Source organism: Macaca nemestrina, chromosome 12, assembly GCF_043159975.1.
Source record: "Macaca nemestrina isolate mMacNem1 chromosome 12, mMacNem.hap1, whole genome shotgun sequence".
Classification (NCBI taxonomy): domain Eukaryota; kingdom Metazoa; phylum Chordata; class Mammalia; order Primates; family Cercopithecidae; genus Macaca; species Macaca nemestrina.
The window spans coordinates 58,249,799-58,273,732 of NC_092136.1; the positions used below are offsets into that span (position 1 = coordinate 58,249,799).

The 23,934-nt window shown below is 43.5% G+C and overlaps 1 protein-coding gene and 1 long non-coding RNA gene across 15 annotated transcripts in view; one reads left to right on the top strand and one right to left on the bottom strand.

The window, feature by feature from the left end:
* LOC105488720 (PPFIA binding protein 2) overlaps window positions 1-23,934 on the bottom strand; it is a 143,918-nt gene that overhangs the window by 7,726 nt on the left and 112,258 nt on the right. For 8 of the 14 annotated variants that reach the window (XM_011753053.3, XM_011753057.3, XM_011753045.3 and 5 more), the window contains 14 exons: window positions 22,096-22,157; window positions 20,900-20,975; window positions 19,407-19,510; window positions 17,520-17,587; window positions 15,914-15,971; window positions 14,874-14,915; window positions 10,592-10,730; window positions 9,403-9,435; window positions 8,853-8,994; window positions 8,053-8,181; window positions 1,325-1,475; window positions 948-1,059; window positions 623-711; window positions 206-328 (listed from right to left, as the gene is read on the bottom strand). In XM_011753053.3, the coding sequence (XP_011751355.1) occupies window positions 206-328; window positions 623-711; window positions 948-1,059; window positions 1,325-1,475; window positions 8,053-8,181; window positions 8,853-8,994; window positions 9,403-9,435; window positions 10,592-10,730; window positions 14,874-14,915; window positions 15,914-15,971; window positions 17,520-17,587; window positions 19,407-19,510; window positions 20,900-20,975; window positions 22,096-22,157 (1,328 nt within the window). The remainder of the gene's footprint in view (window positions 1-205; window positions 329-622; window positions 712-947; window positions 1,060-1,324; window positions 1,476-8,052; window positions 8,182-8,852; window positions 8,995-9,402; window positions 9,436-10,591; window positions 10,731-14,873; window positions 14,916-15,913; window positions 15,972-17,519; window positions 17,588-19,406; window positions 19,511-20,899; window positions 20,976-22,095; window positions 22,158-23,934) is intronic. The other 6 variants (XM_011753047.3, XM_024795008.2, XM_071075144.1 and 3 more) reach the window with 1 other exon arrangement.
* On the top strand, window positions 17,225-20,905 carry LOC139357518 (uncharacterized). The gene is made up of 3 exons (XR_011610869.1): window positions 17,225-17,363; window positions 19,620-19,738; window positions 20,785-20,905. It is a non-coding gene; the product is annotated as an uncharacterized lncRNA (long non-coding RNA).

Consider the following 23,934-nt stretch of genomic DNA (forward strand, 5'->3'; position numbering starts at 1 on the left):
GGAGCTTAGAGGTCTATGGCTACTGTGAGACACAAAGTACAGGTAATGGGTGTTTGGGGCACCAGGAAGCACAAGCAAACAAAAGAATCCCAGGCACCATGATCCAAAAAACAGTGCTTTTATGATGTCATTCTTGTTTGCTCATGGTCGATGTTTCAGAGGTCCTGGTTCAGGGCTACCTGGAGAGATACTATTGTGGTCTCACCTCATCAGCTGGCCGCCGGTGCAGGCAGTGGGGGTTGAACTTGTTGACATGCAGCACGTGAATGGCACATTTGATGCTGAGATGATGTAGTTGGCTGGTGACTTTTAAGAAGAGTAAATCATTCTGAAAGAGGAAAGTTTGGTTGATACACCAGAGTTTCCAAAGTGACAAAAGACCTCTGATGTCCCTTACGAGACCAAACATAGACAAGTCAACCACATCTCAGGAAGGTGCACGCGGAGACACCAATAGCTTATCACAGTGGTTTGTACTCTGCTACTTGGGACCTCTTTTGTGACAAATGATACTATTTCAAGGCCTTAAGAATATATGGAATCAAGTTTAAAATGACCACTATGGGTACATGTGAGCTGAGTGCTCACAGGGACAACTGAAATTGAAAGAAAAAGTCCTCACCACAGTTAGGTATTGCAGCATTCGTCCGTCAACTCTAGATTCATGAAACTGGTCTTTGTACTGGGGTAAGCCAATATCATCAAGCCACCCTACAAATACAAAAACCCCAGATGTGTCAGGATTCATGAGAATCAGAGAATGTAGATGCAAAAAAAAAGGGGAGCAAATTATATTTTGAGGTTCGTGTTATTCCCCCAAAAGTTTAGTAATTCCTCTGCCTTTTACAAGGAGACAGCTGTCCTTGAGGTACTCATTTAACAGGGAAATTCTTTCTACCCTTAGTTGCTGCCAGAGACATACTTAATATATATATGCCTGTCCTTACGTGTCACCCAGATGTGGTCTAGCAGTGCAGACTTCTCCTCCTGTTTGGTGTTGATGGCTTTCACTGCTAAAACAAGCTTCTTCCTGTGGAGAGGGTGCTTAATTCCTAGCTCCTGAAATTAAAAGATGAAGACCACATGTGAAATTTTGGCAGGCAATTTGGTCCTCAGAGAAAGCTGTGTGTGGGTGCAGATGCTCTGAGAGTATGGCAGTGGATCTCTGCACCGTGCCCTGGGATGCCAACCTGCAGCTACAGAGGGACTATCACCCTCCTTCATCCATCCTTCTGTGTGTGTGACAGGAGTGGCGGACCCTGCCCTCCCCATGCATTGGTTTGGGAAGAAATGGGCGCCTCCTCTCCCCAAGCTCAGCCCTTACCTTTTCCATGTCCTGAGGGGTGGCTGTCAATAAAGTGTGGCCAGAAGATACCCACTGCCTGGCAAAGATCACATACTGAGCCAGGCCAAAGTCCTCCAGCCATGCACACACACGCTCTGTGCTCCACTGGGCAAAGGGGGCATTGGCGTCACTGGGAAGCAGGAAAACAGCATATTCCTGTTAGTGGGAGAGCCTGAGGTTCTGAATCTAATCATGTCTCACAAAACAAAACAAAAAACCTGTTTTTTAACAAACAACTTCCATCGTGAGATTCTGTTGAACAAAATTCCACTACAACACACTCATAGGAGGAAGACCCTAGAGTTTTCTTAATAACATAAGATCTGAATTTCAAATCTCAGGCTACTTAGAGAATGGGGCAGCCTGTATGACCCTCCTGAGATCATGTTCACATGTCCTGGGTGCACATACACACATATACATGACACAAGCCCAGAACTGTGGCCTCATTAGGCGGAATCATCTTTTTAGGAAAATGCTTAGAAAACTAGTTTTCTTAGCATTTAAGAGGGTCAGTTCTCTTAACATAAAAAAAAAAAAAAAAAAAAACCAAAAACAAACAAACAAAAAAAAACACACACCAAAAACTAAAAGCAAAAACTTTCCAATCAACAACAGCTAACACATTACTTATTAACAAAACAAGAGGAACATTCACATTAAATTCAATAAAAGGACAATATGTTTTTTAGCAGTGCTAATAACACTGGTCTGAGAGTCGTAGCCAGTATTAGAGATAAATAAGAACAAGAAGTATAGCTATTAGGCAGAAATAAAGCCATTCTTTACAGATGACAGGACTGCCCATTTAGAAAACCCAAGAAAGCTCAGTAAGATGGCCAGTTATGAAATGCACATATAAACATATGTAACATATATGTTACAATACAAATATCAACAATTTTCTAATACCATCAATGCACAGATACTAATGCTGTTAAAACAATTTAAAAATCCCACTCATAGCAACCAACATTATAAAACGTCTAGGAATTGCCTTAACAAGAGATGTTTGGCCTTGTGTGATTATGTGTGGGGACTGCGGGGGTGGGGAGAGGTATTGACTACAACAGTAAACTGAGCAACATAAAAAAGGACATGAATAAATGAAAAGCTAGATTATGTTCCTAGACAGGATGACTGGGTTTTATAAAGCCATCAGTTCTTAAAGACATCCATTTTTCATTTAAAGTGTGAATATAATAGCACACTAAAAATACCAATAGAGTCATTTTTTTTAGGGGGGGATTCGACAGAGCAACTTTATGTTCATAAATGAGGATTTATAGAATATTGAAGATTAGATATTCCTTCAAAGACCAGAAAGAGTCCTTCAAAGTAGCCCTAACATACTAGATTAAAACATATTTTTTTTAAATGCCTGGTTGAGCTGTTCTTAAAGTGAGGGAATTCCTTAAAGGATAAGCATGATAAGAATGCCCCATTTTAGAACAAATGCTAGAGATGATGTATACCCTGTGGCAGGGACTGATCAATCATAATCTGGAACCTGGACTTTCATGGGTCCTGAAAATGTTTTACGAGGCCTGGAACTTACAAATTTTCTCTTCAAAAAAAGTATAAAATTTGAACATGTAATTAGAAACAAAGGGAATATTTAGAATTAGAAAACAAGCCACAAAAATTGCAAGTTTTGCAAAACTGAAAAAAATCACAAAATGTAGAAATATTTTATTATATAAAAGCTTGAGATACCTCTATAGTTTGATTCTTTTTTGAGACAGGGTATTTGTTATTTCAGAGATGGGGTATTTAGAGATACCTCTATAGTTTGATTCTTTTTTGAGACAGGGTATTTGTTATTTCAGAGATGGGGTATTTATTTTAGAGACAGGGTTTTAGTAATTAATTATTTTTAGAGATGGGGTCTGGCTCTGCTGCCCAGGCTGGAGTGTATAGTGATGTAATCATAGCTTATTACAGCCTTGAACTCCTGGGCTCAAGCAATCCTCCTGCCTCCTCCCAAGTAGCTGGGACTACAGGTCTGAGCCACTGTATCCAGCTATAGTACTTTTTGACTCTCATATTTTGGGTGGATACTCTTTGACTGCTTCTTTATACGTCCACAACTTTATAATATTTTCTATGACAACAGATGGTTGATTTAGTCTTCTAACCTGATCAATATTTATCTTTTATGATAATAGTTAAAAAGTTTTGTCTCACAATTTATAACGGTATGGTCATGTACATTTTTAGAATCATTTAAATTTAGAAAGGCCTCTATCAAATGTCTTTTATATGTAAGTTGTAAAACTATAATGCATTCAAGTTTTCTAATGCTATGGCTAATCTTAAACATTCTTTGAATTGACAGTATTCATTTAACTCATGTGTTGTCTATGTCCTTGTGGCAGTACATGAGTTTTATGTTATCTTTGTCACTGTCAGTATATCATGTAAACTCAGCAAGAAATTTCAACCTTTTCCCAGTGGGTTCATATCATTCATCTTATATGAACAACAATCTAGAAGGCTATTCACATTTTTTGTTTAAAACTTACCTCTTGCTCTTAGCAAATTATGCTTTTGGTATGATCTGGATTTTTTGTTTATAATTTGTTTTTTAATGTAAGAAAGTAATTTCTCTCAAATTTCAATGTTCATTTTATCACTTTTGTTTTATATTCTATTTGGTTTTTATTTCATTTGTTTCCTTGTTTCTTGGAAGTGGGAAAAACAAACATATCTAAGGGACCTTTCAGTTCTTTTTTAAATTTTTTAACTTTTATTTTTTGCTTAGTCTTTGTGAACCTAACATTTCAGCTCTGAAGGGGAAATAAGTGTTTTTGAGATCATAATTGGAAAACCTCTGTCCTATTGACCTTTTCAAAACCACCTAGAGCTCTGGGCCTCATCTCCAGTAGTCTTCCCATTTTTTGTTTTGTGAATCCTCTCCTCCCTCCTAAACCTTGAAGTGTTCACACAGAATCAGACCCAGCTTCTGCACCTCCTCCTCAGCTCCTCTCAGTGCCAGCATCGCCCACCTCAGCCAGGGCACCACTGAACACGCTGGGAAATAATTTGGAGATGACAGAGAAGATGCCCTTCATATATAGCCAAACCATTTGTTTTGTTGACACATTCCAAAACATCTTTTCAAATTGCACTTCAAATGATGTAGCTGAGATTTCTCAAATATGCTCTTCTCATGGTAGGGGGAGAGCACGTGGCACATTTATAATTGTACAGTTCATAAGTGAGTACAGAGCACTGAGCGAATCGGCACAATGGGAAGTAGAAGAAATCCTGGAAGCCATTTGTGCAGTAGGAAAGCTAGTGAGTTAAACCTAACTAAACTAAACATGCAGTGACTGCAAACCACAAACACACACATCCCACCCTAAACCCAAACTACATGTATCCTCAGGCTGACTTCCCCTTAACAAGTCCCCCAGAATCCCCACAGCTGCCCTAACACCATCTGTTATAAGGAAAAGCATAGATCAAGGGAAAGTTGCAGTAAAAAGAGTCAGCAGTCTTAAAACTGGTTGTATTTAAAATACCTCTTTTATGCAAAATTTTCAAAACACCTGGCCCTGTTAACACTATGATCAGACTCTCTCTGGACCCTGGAAGGGCTCCGTACAAAGGAGGGTCCCTGAAGCTTAAGCATCTTTACATTCATGATGAATCTGACTCATTATGCGTGTAGGAAAAGGAAACAAAAAGGGGTCCAAGGTAGGGGAGCAGTAGGACTGGGGACCTCTCCCAAACCTGGAATCCTGAAGGGCAATACACTCAGTAGATCAACTCAGGAAAAAAACACTCTGCAAAGATGGGATCCAGCCATGTGGCTCTAGACCCTGTTTGCCTTAAACATTATACTTTACTGCCTTTTTCTCAAAAACAGTAACTCATAATAAACTCACAAACTAAAATAATTCCTAAATGGATTATTCAAAGTTTTTAAAAATCACAGAAAAAATTTAAAACAAAATGAAAGAATTCACAAAGTGGATAAACCTAATTCTAGATCAACATAAAAATTCCATGTATCAAAGTATCAGGAACAAAAGTAAAATTCTGCCACAAACCTAAAAATACTATGTCACAATTATTAGACATGACTTAATATCTTAATAGAGAACAGTTAGAAATCTATAAGAAATACATTAATAATGAACAAAAATGCAGATAATTCACAAAAGAATTAAAATGACAAACATGAAAACTAAATTACCAATAAAAAGGAAATTTGGAGTTTCATAAAAGTAGAAAACTTTGAAAAAGAAAAATGTAAATACTTAATGCTGACAAGGATGTGGGTGTAATAGGCGCACTCTGTCCAGCAGCGCTGACTGGAATGTAACTCTGTAAAACTTTACCTGGGAGAAGAAAGCAAATAAAATGTGTTCATCCATAATCTGAAAGAAAGTGCCTACGCAATGTTATCAATTCTCATATTTTTTTAAAAATCAATTGTTTTATTGAACAAAACATGGTTGGGGCTGGAGGCTTTCAGTAACAAAGTACTTTTCCTAAAGAATACTAGCAACAACAGTTTTAAAGCTACACCTAAATATTAATATCTAGAAATTATAAATATTACCAGGGGACATTAACATATATCAAATTTCTACTTGAGAGTTATAAAGGCCTTTCTTTTCCACCAGCAAATTCATTTTGCACCGTTACGATAAACAAAGCAATCTCATCAGGACCTCTTCACACTTCTTCCCTTTCTCATCCACTGTTACGGTTAATAAAGCAGAAAGACATTCGAACAAAGCAGCCTTGGGGCTGGAACTGCAGTTTTTTCCTTTGGCAAAGAAAGCTACTGACCCTGGTCATCCCATACCCTAAAGTGACTGTCAGAATACAGAGAGCTCCCTAACCATGCTCTCCTACTCTAGGGACAATGCTGAGGGGTCTTAGGAAAGTTTTTATACCCTGACCCAATGATTCCCCTTCTAGAAGCAATCCTTCAAGAACTAGCCAGAATTCAAACAAGGACGAATCATTCAAGCTTACTATAGCTTGATTTTTTTTCGGCTCACATAAATCAGAAACAACAGTAATATCTACATTGAGAAAATTGCTAAGTAAATTAGAATATCTAATTACTGAATATACAGGTAAGCTTTCTCTGGCTCACTTTCTAAGGGCTCTGAATTGGTCTCTGACTTACTTAGACTGTGTCCTTAGATTCTCTAGCCTGTAAAAGCTAGTGGTCTACACATTCTCATGTTTCTTTTCAAGGTACCTGGAGTCTGGGGATACTCATTCAAAGAATAAATGGATCTGGAAAGGTCCCATGTCTCATGCACCAGGAGGACCTGGTAAGACTAGAAACCTGTTTGGCAAGCTGGGGAGGTGGAGTATCATATCCATGTGCAAAATAAGCTAAGGCTCCCTTCCACAGGGGATGCAGGTCTGCAAACAATATGATGCATTTAGGGAAATGGCTTTTCTTCCTTAATTGGAATCTAGACTGTATTATTTCTGAGAACGGATATTTGAATTATACGCATCTTAACCAGCAACTACCTGTACTTTCCATTGGTATACGGCAATCTTGAGGGGGACTAAACTGAAGAGAGTTACAGCTTACTTTTTGCTTTTTGGTTGGATATAAAATGTCACATTCAAATCCTGTGGAAGGCCCTCAGGAGTACTGATCTTGGCTGAGTAACTCAGAACTTAGGAGATATTGTGCTGGAGATGATGTTATTGTAGGGACTGCTTGGCTGGGGAAGAGAATATGGAAAGGGGTTTCCCCAAAACACAGTAGTAAAGATTCACCTGTGCAGGTTTGAGGGGAGATACTCTTTTTCAGAGCAGGGAGATTAAAGGAAAGTGGGTAAAGCTAGTAACTGGAGGGTTTCCACCAGGGACACCTCTGGAGAAGTTTAACGTTTTCTATGCTTTTGTATTAAGGTATGATGGGAAAAGTGACATGAAACTTCCCACTTTGACTCCAGTGCCATCCCTTTGTAACCCCCTTTAGTTAACATCCTACAGTAAAGTGTGGCACAGGATTATGAAAAATAGTGGCAGGCGTGGCCAGCTCCACCAACATCTTTCTGCAGAGTCTTTGTGGCAGGATGGAGCTGACCCAGAGGCAGGTAAGAGACAAGGCTCACTTTCCCGAATATACTAGAGGCTGTTGACTCTTGAATGGCAGACAGCTCATGTAGTAGCTCATGTAATCCTCACGATAACTTTAATAAAACAATTGTTTTGGACATCTACTTTACAAGTGAGGAAATGAAGGCATAGAGAGAGATACTGTATAACCTGGTTTAAAGCCCACAGCTAGGAAGTGGTTGAGCAGCGATTCCCAGGAATTCCCTGGGATTCTAGAATCTGTGCTCTTCCTGGCTACACCAAGGCTATCCATCTAGTGTGTAAACCCACTGCTGAGAATGGGTTATACGTGTGTAGCACTGTTCAGGTGCTCAGGGAGGCCCAAGGGCCCACCCTTCTACCCTAGCTCCCTACCTCCAGCTGTAGGGAGCTTCTTATCTTTACCTCAGCATACTTCTTATCTTTACCTCAGCATACCTCAGCATACATGCATGGAGCAACGTCCATGCATATTGAATGGGCAAGTTGAGAAGCTCTGCACTAAGGATTCCTGGCTTCTATTTCTGGAGGCTGTGGGACAACAAACACCCTCTCCCCACTCCACCCTGGCTGGGATTTTACACAACTTTTTGTAGATGGACTGGAGGGAACCTTACCTTTTCTGTCCCTTGGAGTCCCTGGTCCTAGAGAGTCTTGGCCCTGCGGTCGCCCGGAGCCCACCTCGTCGAAACTCTGCCATCCCCAGCGTGTCAGTGTTGAAATTTCCTGACTGAGTTCTTCGGATTCTGCATGGAGAAGAATCCATGGAGACTGTCATGGAATAGTTGGAAAGCCTACAGTCACTGTGCCTCCTCTTTTGCAAGGCCATGCAGGCCAGCACAGGGACTCTGGGCAGCATTGTTTCTCAGTACCTTCCTAGAGATCAAGGATCACAACCTATTGCAGCTCCTCCACCAGACTCAAGCCTCAATTCTAATCCTGCCTCTGGGATTTGGTCACTTGCCATAAAGGTCAAAGCAAAGTTTGATGCCTTGTAGGAGGCCCCAGTTTCTGCCTCATGTCACAAAGTGGATCAGTTGGGTCAGCAAGTACTTCGCTTTCAAAGATTTTTCAAGGATTTCTTAAAACAGATTGACTCCTAAGAAGGGAGAATACAGTCTCATCTATGTCTGTCCCAAAGCCCATGTAGCTGCAGAGACTATGTTCAGGGTGTGTGGAATGGGTGGGTGCCTAGGATACATGACACAAAAGGCAACTGGATATATTTAATGGGTGCCTTTCATACTTCTCCTTCTCTTGGCCCTGAAAAATATCTAAGATTCTTCTCTTTAAACATGAACACTCTGTTCTGACTGCTGTTTCAATGTCTAATGGACCAGGGGCTTAGATAGACTCTTTGCCCAATCAAAAAGAAAAATTCAAAGCAATATAATTAGGATCAATAGCACCAACTTACTTTCCCCAGAACTTCTTAATGCCTTTGGGATTCCGTTTACCATCTGGTGTTAGAGGAGACTGAGGACCTGATTCAGTGCCCGATGATGTGGATGAGAGGTCATTGACCACAGCAGTGTCATCCCAGCCACTTTCTGTGTCTCCTGAGATTGGAAGAAGGCAATGAACGTGAATGTAGCCTCTGGAACCCTTCTTCCTCAAGCCTGGGCCCTCCCCTTCAGTGGGAGTCCAGAGAATCTGCCCAATTCTGCCTTCAGGGCAGAACTCCATACCAAGATCCCAGAGACTAGTGGGGACTCCAGGCTTCCTTGCTGAGAAATTAGTGTGCTCAATATTTCAAATGTAGGTGAGCTAATGTCTTTAATGTTAAGGATTTGGGGTCCAAAGTACTTGTGGATTATTTCAACAAGGAGCTTGTTCTTTTTCCTCAGAGGGAGATGCAGGAATGCAGGCAGTAGTGGGACCCTGGCTGAGTGTTGGTGAGGGGGAGGGTTAGGGTAGGGAAACAAAGGCATTCTCACTCTCCATCTCACCTGGAATGGGTACAGTACCTAATACGGGGGCACTGACACTCCGGCCACGATCTCCAGTGAACCAAGAAGCAGAGAAGCCACATGAAGAAACAAGAGAGGCCAAAGTCCAGCCCAACAGAGTTACGGGGAAGCAAAGAAATAAACAAAAGAGTGTCATCGAGCAAGAGAGAAAAACTCAAACAGAAAGAAAAATAATCCCATGGAGAAGGATGGGGTGAGTGGTGACTGACATTGAGAGGAGGTTTCATGTGAGGGGACCAAGTGCTCCCAGTGCCCCTTTGTGACAGGCTGAGGTATCCACACCCAGGGAAAGGAAGGGACAGCAGCAGGGGCTGAATACTCCAGGTCACGGGCAGCTCTTGTGCAGGTGCCTGGGCTCACTCAGCTCACACTAGAACAATCTGAAGCCGTAGTGAGTCCAGTTTGAGTGTCACTAGAACTCATTCAAGGGCTTATCTGAAGTTCCTGCAGCCAACGGCAGAGCTGGCCTTCACGAGGCCAATGCATAGGCCAGCTCAGAGAAAAGCTGAGGCTGAGGAGCCTCAGGAAGAACTCTGCCAGGACCAGAATGTTCCCTCCTGGGCCCTTTGAATCTTCTGCTGCTGGTGGGGAAAGATGGCTTGTTTTGAATGAAAAGCAGCAAAAGCCTCTGTGGTTTCAGGTCTTACCCACCGAAAGGATACCTGTAGACCGACACCCTTGCCCATTGGCCACTGACTCCATTTGCCTAAGGAAATGCTCCCACTTGGAGTGCATGATACCCTCCTACTGGGAATAGGGAAGCTGCAGAGAAGAAGGTGGAGGCAGGAGAGAGAAGATCAGAATGACAGAGGAAGGAAGCGCGAGGGGCAGGAAGGGTAGAAGGGCGTATCTGAGAGGAGGGAAAACAATGCTAGGAAGGACAGGAAGGGGTTCGAGAGGAGGAAGAGAAGAAGAGAGGAAACGAGGGTGAAAAGCTGCAGCTGAAAAGAAGTAGGGGATACACACACCCTGGTTTGCTGAGACTGTAGAATGCTTACCTTAGAAAACAGCTCACCCAGGGGGAGCCTCTAGAGGTGGGACCACCCCAAGGTACAACTTGTTCCAGCCACCCACCCCACCATTCTCCAACTGTGGATTGTGGTGGTAGGTGCAGGGATCTTATACAATCACTGAAAGTGCCAAGGATGCTGCTCAGAGGCCACCAGCACCAGGACTGGACACTCACTCAGCCTCAGCAGGCTGCTCCCCGTGGCATCAGGCTGGCAGACAGTGGGAGGAGATTTGGCAGCCTCTCCATTGGGCGTGGGTCCCGAAAGCTTCCCAGGTAAAGTGGGATATTTGTGCTCCGCCAAGAAAGGGCTGTCCTATTGGAAGGTGAGAGAAAAAGAGAGATATCGACTTAGCTGTCAGCCTCAGTTAGGAAATCCTTGGATACAGAACAACTCCCTGTTTTCTAAGAGACATTTTTCACATATGGTGACTTGAAGACCCCTCAAAGATTATTTAGCTAGTCTGAGAAAAGGGACCAGAGTTCCAAGGAAGGAAGAAACTTTTCCAAGGCCACACAGTAAGACAGGGACAGAGTCAAGTGCAAATCTGGGGCTGACTGCAACTGCCTCTAATAGGAAGTGAAGTTGTCTTGCAAAGGGGCCTTTGCTGTCTGGCCTAGTGCTCAGAGACCCAGTGAATTAACAGCCATGAATGACTCTGCAAGCTCTTTGGATATGAAAATTGGCATTCTAATAAAAGCTGCCTAGTGCTTTATCATACATACCTACAAATATATGTAAAATAACAATCCTGCAAGAGAGGAAACTGAGCTCAGTCTAGTCTGTTTCTCCCAGATTTGCTTTTCTGTGGTGAGGAGAGAGGTGTTTCTGCTCATTGGGACCCTTACTCAGACCAGGCAAGGGCAGATATCTGTGAGGGCCTGACCAACTGCACAAATGATATGGATCTTGCCTGAGAGTGGCTATGGTACAGAAGAGAAATTATAGTTTAAATTTGGAGCAAAAGAAGAAAAAAACCGTATATTGTGATCATGGCTTCTTTAAAAACATCATGTTAAGGCAAGCATAAAGATACACACACTCTTGGGGGAGGTGACCACAAGAAATGGGCCAGAGGACTACATGTCAACAGAGCTCTTTTGGGAACTTAGGATCATAGTCTGCACGAGGTAGAGCCTCAGTGCAGCCAGCTCCATGCTTGGACCCTGGCCATGGAAGGGTCCAAAAGAAACAAGTTGATTAAATGAGGAAGGAGATAGCACTTATTTGGTAAAGAGGCATATAATGGCCTCTAAATCTGCAAACCCGAGAGAAACACAGTGGAATGTACTGTGAAAGTGAGAATAAAAGAAAAGAGAAATTGAAGCAATGTCACTACAGGAATCAGCTGTGGATCACCTGATTAGATCCAGAAGAAAAGTAATATGAAAAACAAATAGATTTCAAACTGACAAGTCAGAACAGTAATGGAAGGCTGCTGTGACTGAGACATCTTCTGAAGTTCCACTTAGCTAAAAGCCAAATATCCAATATATTTCCAATTCAATTTGCTTATAAATGTATGTCCTAGAAATTGTTTGAGATTCAGTTCATTCATTGACAATAACTCCCTAAAAATAATTCAGAAAGGAGAGATACAGGAAGAGGAAACTGAATTCTGAAAGAATTCTGGAAGAACTGGCTGGTAGAGGAGAAGTAACTAGAACCTTAAGAGAGGAAGGCCATGAGATTTTCAAGTTTGTGATGACCCATGACATAAAGATTAGACATGATCAGACATGTGGTCAAGACCCACAGTTTCCAAATGGTAGTTCATGTGCTGGCTGCTCTTCATAATTACCTGCGGCACTTGTAAAACAACATGAATTCCCAGATCCCTCCTGTGCCCAGTCCCTGATTCAGTCCCTCTGGAAGCACACCCCAGATGTCTATATTTTTAACAAGCATCTCAGATTAGCTCAGATTATACTAATGCAGTCAAACCCAGGAACCACTGACTGTGAGAAGGTAGTGTTCAAAAATTTTAGAGACCTGAAGGACATGACTCCAAGCTCCCTATTATATAGGACATATGGGAGGGGGGAAGAGCTCTCAAAAACAGGTTTCTGGTTGCATCATCATGTATGCTCCCTCAAGGCGGGGTAGAGACAGCCAAGGAGCCAAGTGGGCCACCCGGGGAACTCCCTGAGGAGCTGAGATGCAAAGAGAACACATATCTAACCCAAGGATGGGGTTTAAAAGGCAGCCCAGACCTATAAGAAAGATAGCAAAAATGAATCAGTGACAATGGAAAGGACTCTCTGAGCTCTGCTCGGGCCAAGAATAAGAGCTGGGAAGAAATGACTCACTGATGTGGAAGGCAGTGCAATGTCAGGACATGACGCAGATGCTCAACTCCAGTTCTGTTTCTCCAGTCTCCAAAAAGAACAATCCTCCTGGCTGTGGGGGAACAGAAGCCCCAGCCAAGGGAGTAGTATAGAACTGATTACCCAGCTGCTTTAAATTAGAACAGAGAAGCAGCACTCCAGAATGGAAAGGGCCTAGCCTTTGAGTCAGACCAACTCAGACAAAGCTCTTTCTCTTCCACCTCTCAGGACCTCTGTTTGATCATTTCTAAATAGAGAATAACAATTCCTGCCTCAAGTTTGCCAGGAAATAACATATCCACAGGGCCTAGCACACAGTGGACAGTGGATAAGGAGAAAAACACAGGAAATATCACATACCCAGGGCCTAAAGAAACAGCAATCTAGAAGAGCAGTCCTTAGACCAAGGCAGGCGCTGGTGAGACTACATCTAGAATATCACACTCCAAGTCTGGTCCAGGGCACAACTTGAAGAATACATTGAGAAACTAATGCTGATCCTAAGAAGACTAAGTAGCAGCTGGAAAGGCTTGTGATCCATGCACATGAGAAGGTGATGTTCAGCACAGAGAACAGAGCACTCAGAGAGGGCAAGAGGGACTTAAATTCCAGAGCTGTCAGAAGTAAAGGAGATTGACTTTTTCCATGGGCTAGACACGGAGAGAGAGGATCAGCAGATGCACATTTTAGAGAAGCTCACAGAGGTAGAAAAGAATACAAAGGATGTCTTACAATGAAATGAGCTCTCAGTCACAGAAAGCAAGAGCCAGTTTAAGCAAGGGCCGGATACCAAAGTTAGGAATGCTGCAGAAAGATGGCTGTGGAACGGTTCTGCACCTGTGGAGCAGTTCTGGGGAGGACAGTGGTGTATGTGGGTGAGGGGAGAGGGGTGACCATGTTGAATTACTGAGGTTGTATAAGATTGCGATTATGGTCAAAACCATATAAGAATTAATCTTTTAATCTGGAGCATTTTTTCCTTTATAAATAGTCCCACATCACTCATATTTCTTGGTAATCAAATTGGCATCTTAAACCTTGAGCCTGTGAGCTGGGCATGTTTCCAAAGGAGGAGGTGGTCACTTACAGGTCTGCTTTAGAAACACCTGCGAATGATCTCTGTGAAGCTGAGGTGGGAGGGGGGACTGCTGAGCGATTTAACAGCTGTCTCCATAGGAAGCCTTTCAATTCACAAAGGGACCACACCAACCCCAGGCTCAAGGGCCTGTGTTCCAGAGCACCTGGGCAGGGGAGCAGGCAGAAGACTTTTGCTGTCCAGTTCAGATGGCCCAAGGAATGGCTGCCCACTTGAAGCACCAACTGCTACAAATATGGAAGTGTAGAGAAGCCCCTTACATAGATGCAGATGTGCAGAAAAGATCTTTCTCTTACACAGATGTGGAGGAGCAGAGATGCCTCATATGACTCACCATAGGGATGTGAAAACAAAATGACCCTCTCAGGCAGAAGTCAGAAAGCAACGAGAAGCTCCATGTTTCATATGGACATGGAAGCAGGGGACAGAGAAGGGAAATGCCATCAGCCTCACAATACATTTTCCATATAATGTTATAAATGGTCGTTGGGTGTGGCTGAAATAATGCTAATGATATGAATCTTCATTTCTTTATGGGCTCAACATTTGTGCACTGGCCTAAAAACTTAATCCTCTTCCATGACAGGCTTCCCTGGAGAAAATCAGTCCTAATGAAATTTTTATAACATGACTTGTTCATCAAAGCGGGACTGAGTATACACTCGTGTTTTTTTAACCATGACATATCAGTCCAGAAAGGATGAGAGCTATCACATTCTTCAGTGTGCTGAGATCGTAGCAATCCCCTTCCCAGTGATTAAATCTGGATTACTTTGTTAAAGATTAATTTATCTGAGCCTACAAAATGGAGGTGATAATAATAAATCCTGTCCCACAGATAATGGTAGTGAAAGCATATTAAATAGCTGAGTGCACATAAAATTAAAATGGGAGAGAAAAGTTGCTTCTTTCCTCTTGCCCTCTTACTCCTTACAGTTAGCACATTTTAAGGTTATGAAAACTATGACGTGCTAAGTTAAAATACTAGCAAACAGTGTAAGCACAAATAGGCGATGGGGCACGAAGTCAACGTACCTTGGGTTCTACCACCGGGAAGGGCTGGTTCCCATCCATACACTATGGAGTAACAAGAGGATTTCGTTTATGTGGAGAAAAAGAGACTTGTGTTATTCACAAACAGCAACAACTCAGGACTACCTGTTTGCTTAAATCTGAAAGGCTCACCCCCTCCCTCCACATCTTCATGTCAAGTAATCATCATCCACGGCAGGAAAGATCCCCATCCCACTCCATGGACAGATGTCCTGGGCAGCTGCCAGCAACATGACCATGGCAACCAAGAGACACGTGACCATGGGAGCAGAGCCATTGAATAAGCCCAGGGCTCCTGCCAACTTCAGCCTTTATGGTTCTCCACTGTATCAACAAGGAGGCTGATGAACATTATTGGAGACCAAGGGATGGTATGCAGCACAGGCTCACTGAAGGGTCTCTATCGGGGCAGGTTCCCTTGGTCTCTAATGACCAAGCTCAAGAGCCTGCTACTATCCCTTGCGGGATGAGGTCCACCCACATGATCAAGGGCTACTCCCATATAAGGAGCCACAAAACCCTCCTCCATAGACTCTTACAACAGCTCACTCTCCAACATCCTGAAGATCCCACATCTTCCCTTGGGATCATCTCCTTTATTCACATTAATTCATCATTAAAAAATCGGTATGATGTCCCCAAGTGCCCCAGGGATATAGGACTAGTAGTCAAGATCTTCCCTGGCTTGATCTGTCTCATGGCTCTGACCTTACCTCGTTCTACTCCCCACCATTTCCCAAAACCTGCTGGTACCCGGCAGACTCTAACCAAGCTTTGCCGACCTCAACATCTTCTCTCATCAATTCCAGGCAGCATTTCCTGAATTGTCCTTCCTATAAGATGCTTTGGGCCATACCCAGTTGGTTAATTTTCTCAAAATGTTCATGTAATTCCTGGTTCTCCAACAACTTTATAAAATCCTCTACAAGGCAGGGACCAGGACCCGCCTGTATATATCCCAGTACTACGCTAGGCCCAAAAAAGTAACTCAGTCATCTTTAAGGATAGGTTGATGAGCTGACCTTATCCATAGATTCACTTCTCAAGTCTTCCAGACTACAAGAGAGCTTTTTCTGAGCCCTGAAAAAAACACAAAAGAAAGAAATAGTTATGAGAAGGAGGTACATGTTATCACTCATGCAGACGCCATTTCAAATGCTTAACCAGTGGTCTTGGGCTTAGGTTCAAGGTCATTGAAAAAAAAAACAATACCCTCTCATAATAGCCTTTACATACAAAATGAGACTGGCCCACCTTGGGGGATAGACTGGATCAATAATGTGTTAGCAAGGGCATGAGGGGGTCACTTAAATCCAAATGAAATGTTCTTGACATTGCACAAAAAGCCAGAATACACTCAATTCTGCTGCACTGAGGTGACAATTGTGTGGTCATAAAAGACCTAGGTCTACAGTGTCAAAAGAGCGGAAAGGCACTGATTACTCTGATTCTAAGAGTAATCCAGACACCAGGGAGCAGGGACCTGGGCCTCCTCAGAGTGCAGATGAACACATTAGCCAGCCATGGCTCTAGAACATCACCTGCTAGGACCCTTCCACACTCTGCTCTGGATCTGCATGCCCATCTAGTCTGCTTAGACTCATTTGGTTCTTTCAGGGTCTATTTTGCAGAGAAGGGCACCAAATGTGTCAAGAGGCAATGCCACCAGTGGTCACAAGGGTAACCTGTGCCACGTCTCCTTGGCAGTCATATTTCTCAGTTTATACGAATAAGTCATCATTTAAACAAATATTAGTCTCTTGTAAATCTGGTCAGTCTCAGTTCCTTGGTATTGACCTTCCCTCAGTGAACTCATAAACCACAATTCTTATTCTCCAAAACTAAGGATTGCCTGATCAACTTCTTTAACATTACCATTTTCCTCTGGGCTAAAGGCTCAAGGGAACAACTGCTTTCTGGAAAGTGGACTCAGAGTGCAGGCTCTGGAGACTCAGCACCATTCTGGGGAGTTTCTGTGATGCTTGTGGTCATCTGCCCCAACACCTTAGCTGAAAGGCAGCCTGTTCTTTGTAGTGAAGCCTCCATGTTACCCTTACATGGGGCTCAATTTCAAAATGTGTGCTAAAGTGCAGGCCTAGGGAACTAGATTTAGGTTTATTTTAGAGGGAACAAGAGAGATGGCAGTCAAATGACCTCAGAGGTGAGCCCATTATTAGTTCATTGTTGTGAAGCATCCCTAAAGCAATTAGACCAATTGCTATGAGAAGACATGGCCATCCCTGGAGAGCTTTGATTGCCAAAGGGCTAAATTCGCTCTAAGAGCAGGAAGCAGAGGCTGACAAAAGCAACACACATCACACGATGCTCTCAGCTCTGAGGAGCTGTTGTAAGACACAGATGAGTTGCAGCCACCTCTCCTCTGACGCTCCAATCCTGGCCAGATCCTCTCTCAGTGACAATGATCCACACCCTCAGCCTGAAGGATGAGAAGCCCCTCTGTGGCCAAAAGAGGTAGGCTTGGTTTGTAACTGCCCTAACAACAGATGGGCAGGTGCACCTAGGATGCAGTGGCCATGCTTACCATTCACGGCCCTCACCATCCACTTCGGCAGCCCCAAGGCAAGCCTGAGAGCACACTGGCTGTGGGGAAATGCCCAGGTCTCTTACCTGGCTTCCAGTGATTTCTGTGGCAATGGAGGTGGCCCCACTGTAGGAGAGCTACATCTCGGAGGCATCTGCATCAGAGACAGAAGAGTCATGGTAGAGGACAGTCTGTTTGGGGACCACCCACCATCTTTCCCCCTTCTTTACATGATTCCTTTTAGGGAGATATTTCCTCCCTGGGTACAGCCATAGTGGATACATCATTATAGATGCCTTGCTCTTTCAAGATGCCAAGGGGGCGTGGTAGGCCTATCAGTCCATCTGGGCCAGCTTGCCTCTCCTTCCTGGGCCCTAGAGCTTAGATCATGTTCATATCCCAGCAGTAGAGTCCTGAGACCTGGGTTCTTGGGCTTTTTCTGCTCCTTCCCTTCCTGAGCTTGGTTCTTCAGCTTTTCCTTTCATTCAGCAAGCCACTGCACACTCTTTTAAAAACAATTCTTTTTGGCTTAGGTTAGCCAGAGCCAAATTTTGTTGCTTTCAATGAGAGAATCCCATTTGATATGGTCACCCAATAAACATCAGCAACATCTACTCCCTGCCAGGCCCTGTGCCAGGTCTGGAGCTAGCACTCCTCACATCTGGGAGACAGACAAGTAAATTAGGAGAACAGAACAATGTGCAATGTTCTTTTGGCTCCAACACCTGTAACACAATATGGGAATAGTGGGAGAGAGGGGCTCCCTCTCACTGATGGGAAGGCTGAGAAAGCTTTGGAGAGGAGAACAGCTGAGCTGAATTTTGAGAAATGAAAACTGGTTAAGGCAAGAAAGGAAAGAACATTACAGGTGGAACGACCACAAGCTAATGATGGTATGAAAGAATACAGTCCCGTGTCTTCAGTATTGCACCTAGCACAACACTGTGCCTTCAGTAGTGCACCTAGCATCACAGGCGGAGCCACCTTGAGCTAATGGTGGTTATGAAAGAACACAGTCTCCAGTACTGCCTCTTTTCTCTAGATCCTAGCATCCTCTTGGTCTACTATAAGAACAACCCTGGCATTACAGTATAGTTTTAAAAGCCTAGGCTTTGTGGTCAGACCTGGGTTCAAGTCCAGATTCTGCCAGATAGATTGTTCATCACAGTGACCACATGGAGGTATACAGTAAGACTTGGACACCGCTATTCTGTAATTGCCAGCAATCTGGTGTGCTTGTTCTGAGTCAATAACTGGCTCCCTGGATGATGCTTTTGCTCCTTAATTAAAAAGGTTGAACTGAAGCACTAAGATTCTTTTCAGTTTGATAGTCTGAAGTTTCAGGAATCTTTTGGACCCTAGGCTGAAGCCCCTCCTCCACCTGAGGTTTTGTTTATTTGCATCTAGCTTAAGTCTAGAGAGAGTCATACAATAGGACCAGATTTTAAACAAATGAAATAGATGAGAAGGAAAATCTGTGTCCTGGCTATAGGGGCTGAAGGGCATATCTGTCAGGAAGGAACGCAGCATTTCAGAGGTTGCAGTTGATTCCTCTAAATGAGCAAGACATGTTCGTTCATTCAACAAATATTTGTTGAATTCTACTGGGTATCAGGCATTACTGCAGACCTTGGAGAAAGGGTGGTAGATAAATCAAACACCACCTTTGGTCTATGCTTACATTCCAGAGAAAAAAAAAAAAGATAAAAATAAACTAGCAGCCTGATTAAAAAGAAGAACTCCTATCCTTGAAAGTTCCAGTATCCACCATGCTGCCTCCAACCAGAGCACAGGCCAGAGCCTCAGCCTCTTGCTCCCCTATCCCCACCACAGCCTGAGGGGCACTTTATTAAATTTAAGTATTCACCTGCCAAGATATGTACCCGACACATGTCTGACTAGATCCTCCCTCAAGCTCAGGGCAAGCTCGGAGGAGCTGCTGAAACCCTACATCATGGATGGAAACACAGTACCTCTTGTTTAAATAATTCTTCAGGGCCCTTATTTGTAGTGTTCCACTTTCTGAAACCTCCCTCTAGTTCTTCTTCATTGATTGAGAGAGTTCTCTCTGAAGGCCCTGCAAGCATTAATGCAGTAAGAGTGAATTGTTGAATTCATACTACGTGAATTGTTTAGAAACCTATAATCGTACCGCAAAATTTTAACATTGTTTCCCCTTCATTAAGAAGGACTAAGAAATATATAAAGGGACAGTAAGAGTGTGATTCTGAAGAATCTTCAGGGCATCTGAGCAAGGGCTGGCATCAGGATCATTTCAAGGTCAAAGTTTATTTGCAGAACAGAGGTAAGGTACCCCCTGCCTCCAAACTTCTCACTCCTTAGCTACAGGCAATCAAAGCCCTGAGAGTGGCTTGATCCATGATCTTAAAAAGAGGGCTGTGAGGCCAGGTGCAGTGGCTCACGCCTATAATCTCAGCACTTTGGGAGGCTGAGGCAGGCGGATCACTTGAGGTCAGGAGTTCCAGACTAGCCTGGTCAACATGTTGAAACCCCATTTCCACTAAAAATACAAAAATTACAGGCAGGTGCCTGTAATCCCAGCTACTCAGGAGGCTGAGGCATAAGAATTGCTTAAACTTGGGAGGCAGAGGTTACAGTGAGCTGAGATTGTGCCACTGCACTCCAACCTGGGTGACAGAGTGACACTCCATCTCAAAAAAAAAAAAGAGGGCTGTGTGTGAGGGCTGGCAGAGGCCCTGGTCAGTGACCAGTCAGCCACATCCTGGCAGAGGCTTGGCTTCTTCCCAAGAAGAGGCAGAAGCTCAGCCAGAATCAGAGGTTCCTGAATATCCTTCAAAGCAGCCCTGTGCTGTGAAACAGCTGCTTCCTCAGGATCTATGATGGGAGCCCAGGTCAATGGCATGAACAGTGAAGGCAGCCTGGCACATGCACCACTATGCCCATAAGAACCCTGATGCTGCTTGCATGTTGCATTCAGTCTGGGCAGCAAATATAAAACACAGCAGCTCTCTCTGTCCTGTGACTTCCTATAGCAACTCAGGCCCAGCAACTCGAAGAAGGCTCCCAGAGGGCCCTTTGAGTCTGCTGCGGAGCTTTAGATTTTCTAGGAGGTGGATGAGCTCTAATCCTCAATGACAGCACTGAGTTGATTTTTGATCCAGGTTTAATTGCACTTGCTGCCTCTAAGGTGTGTCCTGGGAAGGTGCATAAGAGACCCTCCAAGGATGGGGAATTCACAGGCTTTATATTCTTGGTGATCTGGATAGTCCCTGAAGGCCCTGAGCTGACTTCCATTTGGTAATATTTCTGGAAATCAACAACTGCTAATTTCTCATCATGCAGAAAAGTCTAAACAGCTCTGTTCTCCAGTAGGGAGTCTTCTCCGAAATAGAGGTGAAACGGCTGCTAGCAGGACCGCCCCTGGATTTAACACAGCTGATGGAATATCTTTCAGAGACAATGATAGGATTGCCCTTGCTCTTACCTTGAGTGACCACCACAATCTCCTTTACCTTCCGGTACTGGTTTAACAGCCCCGTAAGCTCCTCTATCCGACGGTCCTGCCACAGTGTGAGCAGAGATTTAGATTAATGCTACGCTGGCAGCTCAGATGATTTCATTTTGGGACCCACGCTATGTTCTGGGCACAAGGAGAAGAAATCCCACGTGGAACCAAAGGAAAAGAGTGTCCAGGCCCCATTCCACAGAGCTGGGATTTCAGTGGTCTGCCTCATAGGCATCTGCAGGCATTCACGACTCTACCTGAAGACTGTGAGTCATCTGAGACACCCTTCACAGGGCTTAAACATTTTCAGAAGCACGCAACTCACTGTCTTCCTACCTTCCTGAAGTGGTCATTGAAATCTGCCTCCTGGTCCTAGTGTTGCCCACTGGAGCGACACAAAAAAAGACTAAAATAAAGCTGTCATATTTATCCCAATATACTCATTTGTTCCCTAGGAGTCTGAGATACCTCATACTGCAGAGTAAATTCCCAGAGAAGATTGTTTCATTCAAGGCAAAGGCCTTGAAAGGAACCTGGGAGACCACACAGGTCGTAGATAAACTTGGGTGTGAAAGCTGGCTGTGCTATTTACTAGTTACCTGACCTTAGGCCAAATTACTTAAGTACTCTGAGTCTGTTTCCTCATCTGGAAAATGAAGGGTTGTGATCCTCAGAGATGATGTTTATACCAGCCAGGTACTCTTTATTTATAGAGGTGGCTATTTATGACTGTGCCAAAATTAGATGCAAAGGATATAAGATGGCAGAGTAAACTGAGGCACAGCATGCTGCCAAGTGTCTCTATGATGGTTCTATTGTCAGATCATGCATATGGGAGATTGGGGGGGCTATTTTGCTAGGAATTCCAGCAAGAGCTATGATATTGGCAGTGATCACAGCAGCAGCAGTATTTTTTTCCCCCCACACCAGCAGGAACAGGCAGGGCTATAATCTGCCTTTAGGAGATTCCATTTAGACAAACTTTCCATTTCTCAAAGCTAAAAACAGGTGGCTGAGGCCAGGTCTCTAGGAGGCATAAGTCATTCTCCTGACATACCCCTATGTCAATGGCATAATAAGTATGGCCCTGTCCAGAATATCAGAGACCAGCAGGGACCAAACAGAGCCAGGGATGTAAGCACGGAAAAGACAAGGCTACCCAATGACCATCTCACCTTATCTTCATTGGCAAGCAGCAAAGTTTCCATCCCCATTTTCAGACGTTGAATTTCTTGGTCTAAAAGAATTCGGGTATAGAAATAATTATTTATATAAATGCAAACAGCTATCCACACTTGCTATGATGCCTCCCAGGTTCAAATGAAGACTTTCCATGTGAACATGGCTCTTTTAGTTCTTTAAAGAGGCCAGGATGGTGTCTGCCACAGACTCATTCTCTTTAAATATTTGCTAGACTACTAAATGAAGGAATCCAGTATGCTGTCTTCTCTTTACAGACATTTATGGGCAAAATCAAAATGCCCATGTACTTGAGGTGACACAGATCTTTCAAAACCAACATCTCCTAAGAATATAGACATTTTTATCCTTTACAACTTGAGGAGGCATGTACCTGGGCTTCTGGCTGGCTTTGAAGAAAATCATACAGTCTGACAAATCGTAGGAAGAGGAGAATTTAACATTAAAAGAATCTACAGTTGAGTGAAGACTGGGAAATAAAAATTATGTAAAAGAGTTGGTACTTGGCTTAATTTGAAATGATATAGTCAAAACTGACTAACAAATGTTTAGATGTATTGGGATAGATACATATATGCAAATGCTGGGTTAAGGATAAACAATCTTATTTCATCATAAACCAGAATTTCCCTATGGGCTGAGAAATCTGTCGGTCTGCGGTGGAAAACCCGCAGCCTTCTCTCAGTTTGGACCCAACAGGGACTCTGTTGATTCCTTAACTGTTTTGGAGAGCCTAAGGAAGCTGGAGGTCATTTGCCAGATACTCTAGGAATTGGCACGTAGCTAGATTGTTCAAAGAAGGATCTATGCCTCCTCCTAAATGGGAATAGGGATGTCTATATCAAAAAAAAGTACAGGAGTCAAGGGAATATATAGGCCTCCCATTTTCTTTTGGGATGCTTGTTACATCTAACAAGAATAGCAACAGTAGATCTATGGACTTTGTGTAAACAGTTGTGGAGATGAATTTTCAGAATAAAGTGGATAATCGCTTGCTCATTATTTAGGCTCTGGGTAGCTAATATCAGCTCTGCAGCTCACTTTGCTGGGGAGGGCAGTAAGCTTCATATGAAGACTGGCAAACCCTGATCCACTGGTCAGAACCTAACTTCGACAGCAAATGACCCAAGGACCAGCTCTAGAAAGTACCCAGTAATGGAGTGGGGTAGGGCCTGGGAGGCTCAGACTGTGGGGAGAGGAGGGGTAGACTGGGAAGGCTGCCTGGCCTAGAAGTCATGACATGGGGCACTCTCTGTCCAGGCTTAGCATCAGAGATAGTCCAGGTTGTCTTAGTAGAGCCCGGCCTCTACAAGCAGGCCTTGGCAGGTAGGCAACACAGCCAATGGCTTGGGCGGACACTGAGAAAAGCTAGGAGAGGGATGAGCATGTTGATAACTAATTTCCTTCTCCAGCCTAAGCCATTGTTGCATGGCTTCCACACCCCAACTGGGGATCCAAGCTAAGCAGTGCTGAGGCCAGGATGTGACTAGGTAGTGACACCAACCCGTAGGACTATATGATCTTCAGCATTGCTCTGCAGCCTGGTAGTGAGTGGAGAAGTTGAAAGGTGTGTGATCATTTTGTATACATGGCAAACAGCCATAAAGATTTATGTGTTTATTACAGTAGTTGAGGATTTATCCTCTATTTTTGATCAGCAAGACTTGAACTCCTCAGGGACCATTCACCATCCTTTCACTTATTCAAGAAATATTTATTAGGGAAATATTTCTACAATGAAATATTTCCACAAGAAATATTTCTACAATGGGACGAATATTGTGCTGGGCTTTGTGGATACGCTCTTAAACAAG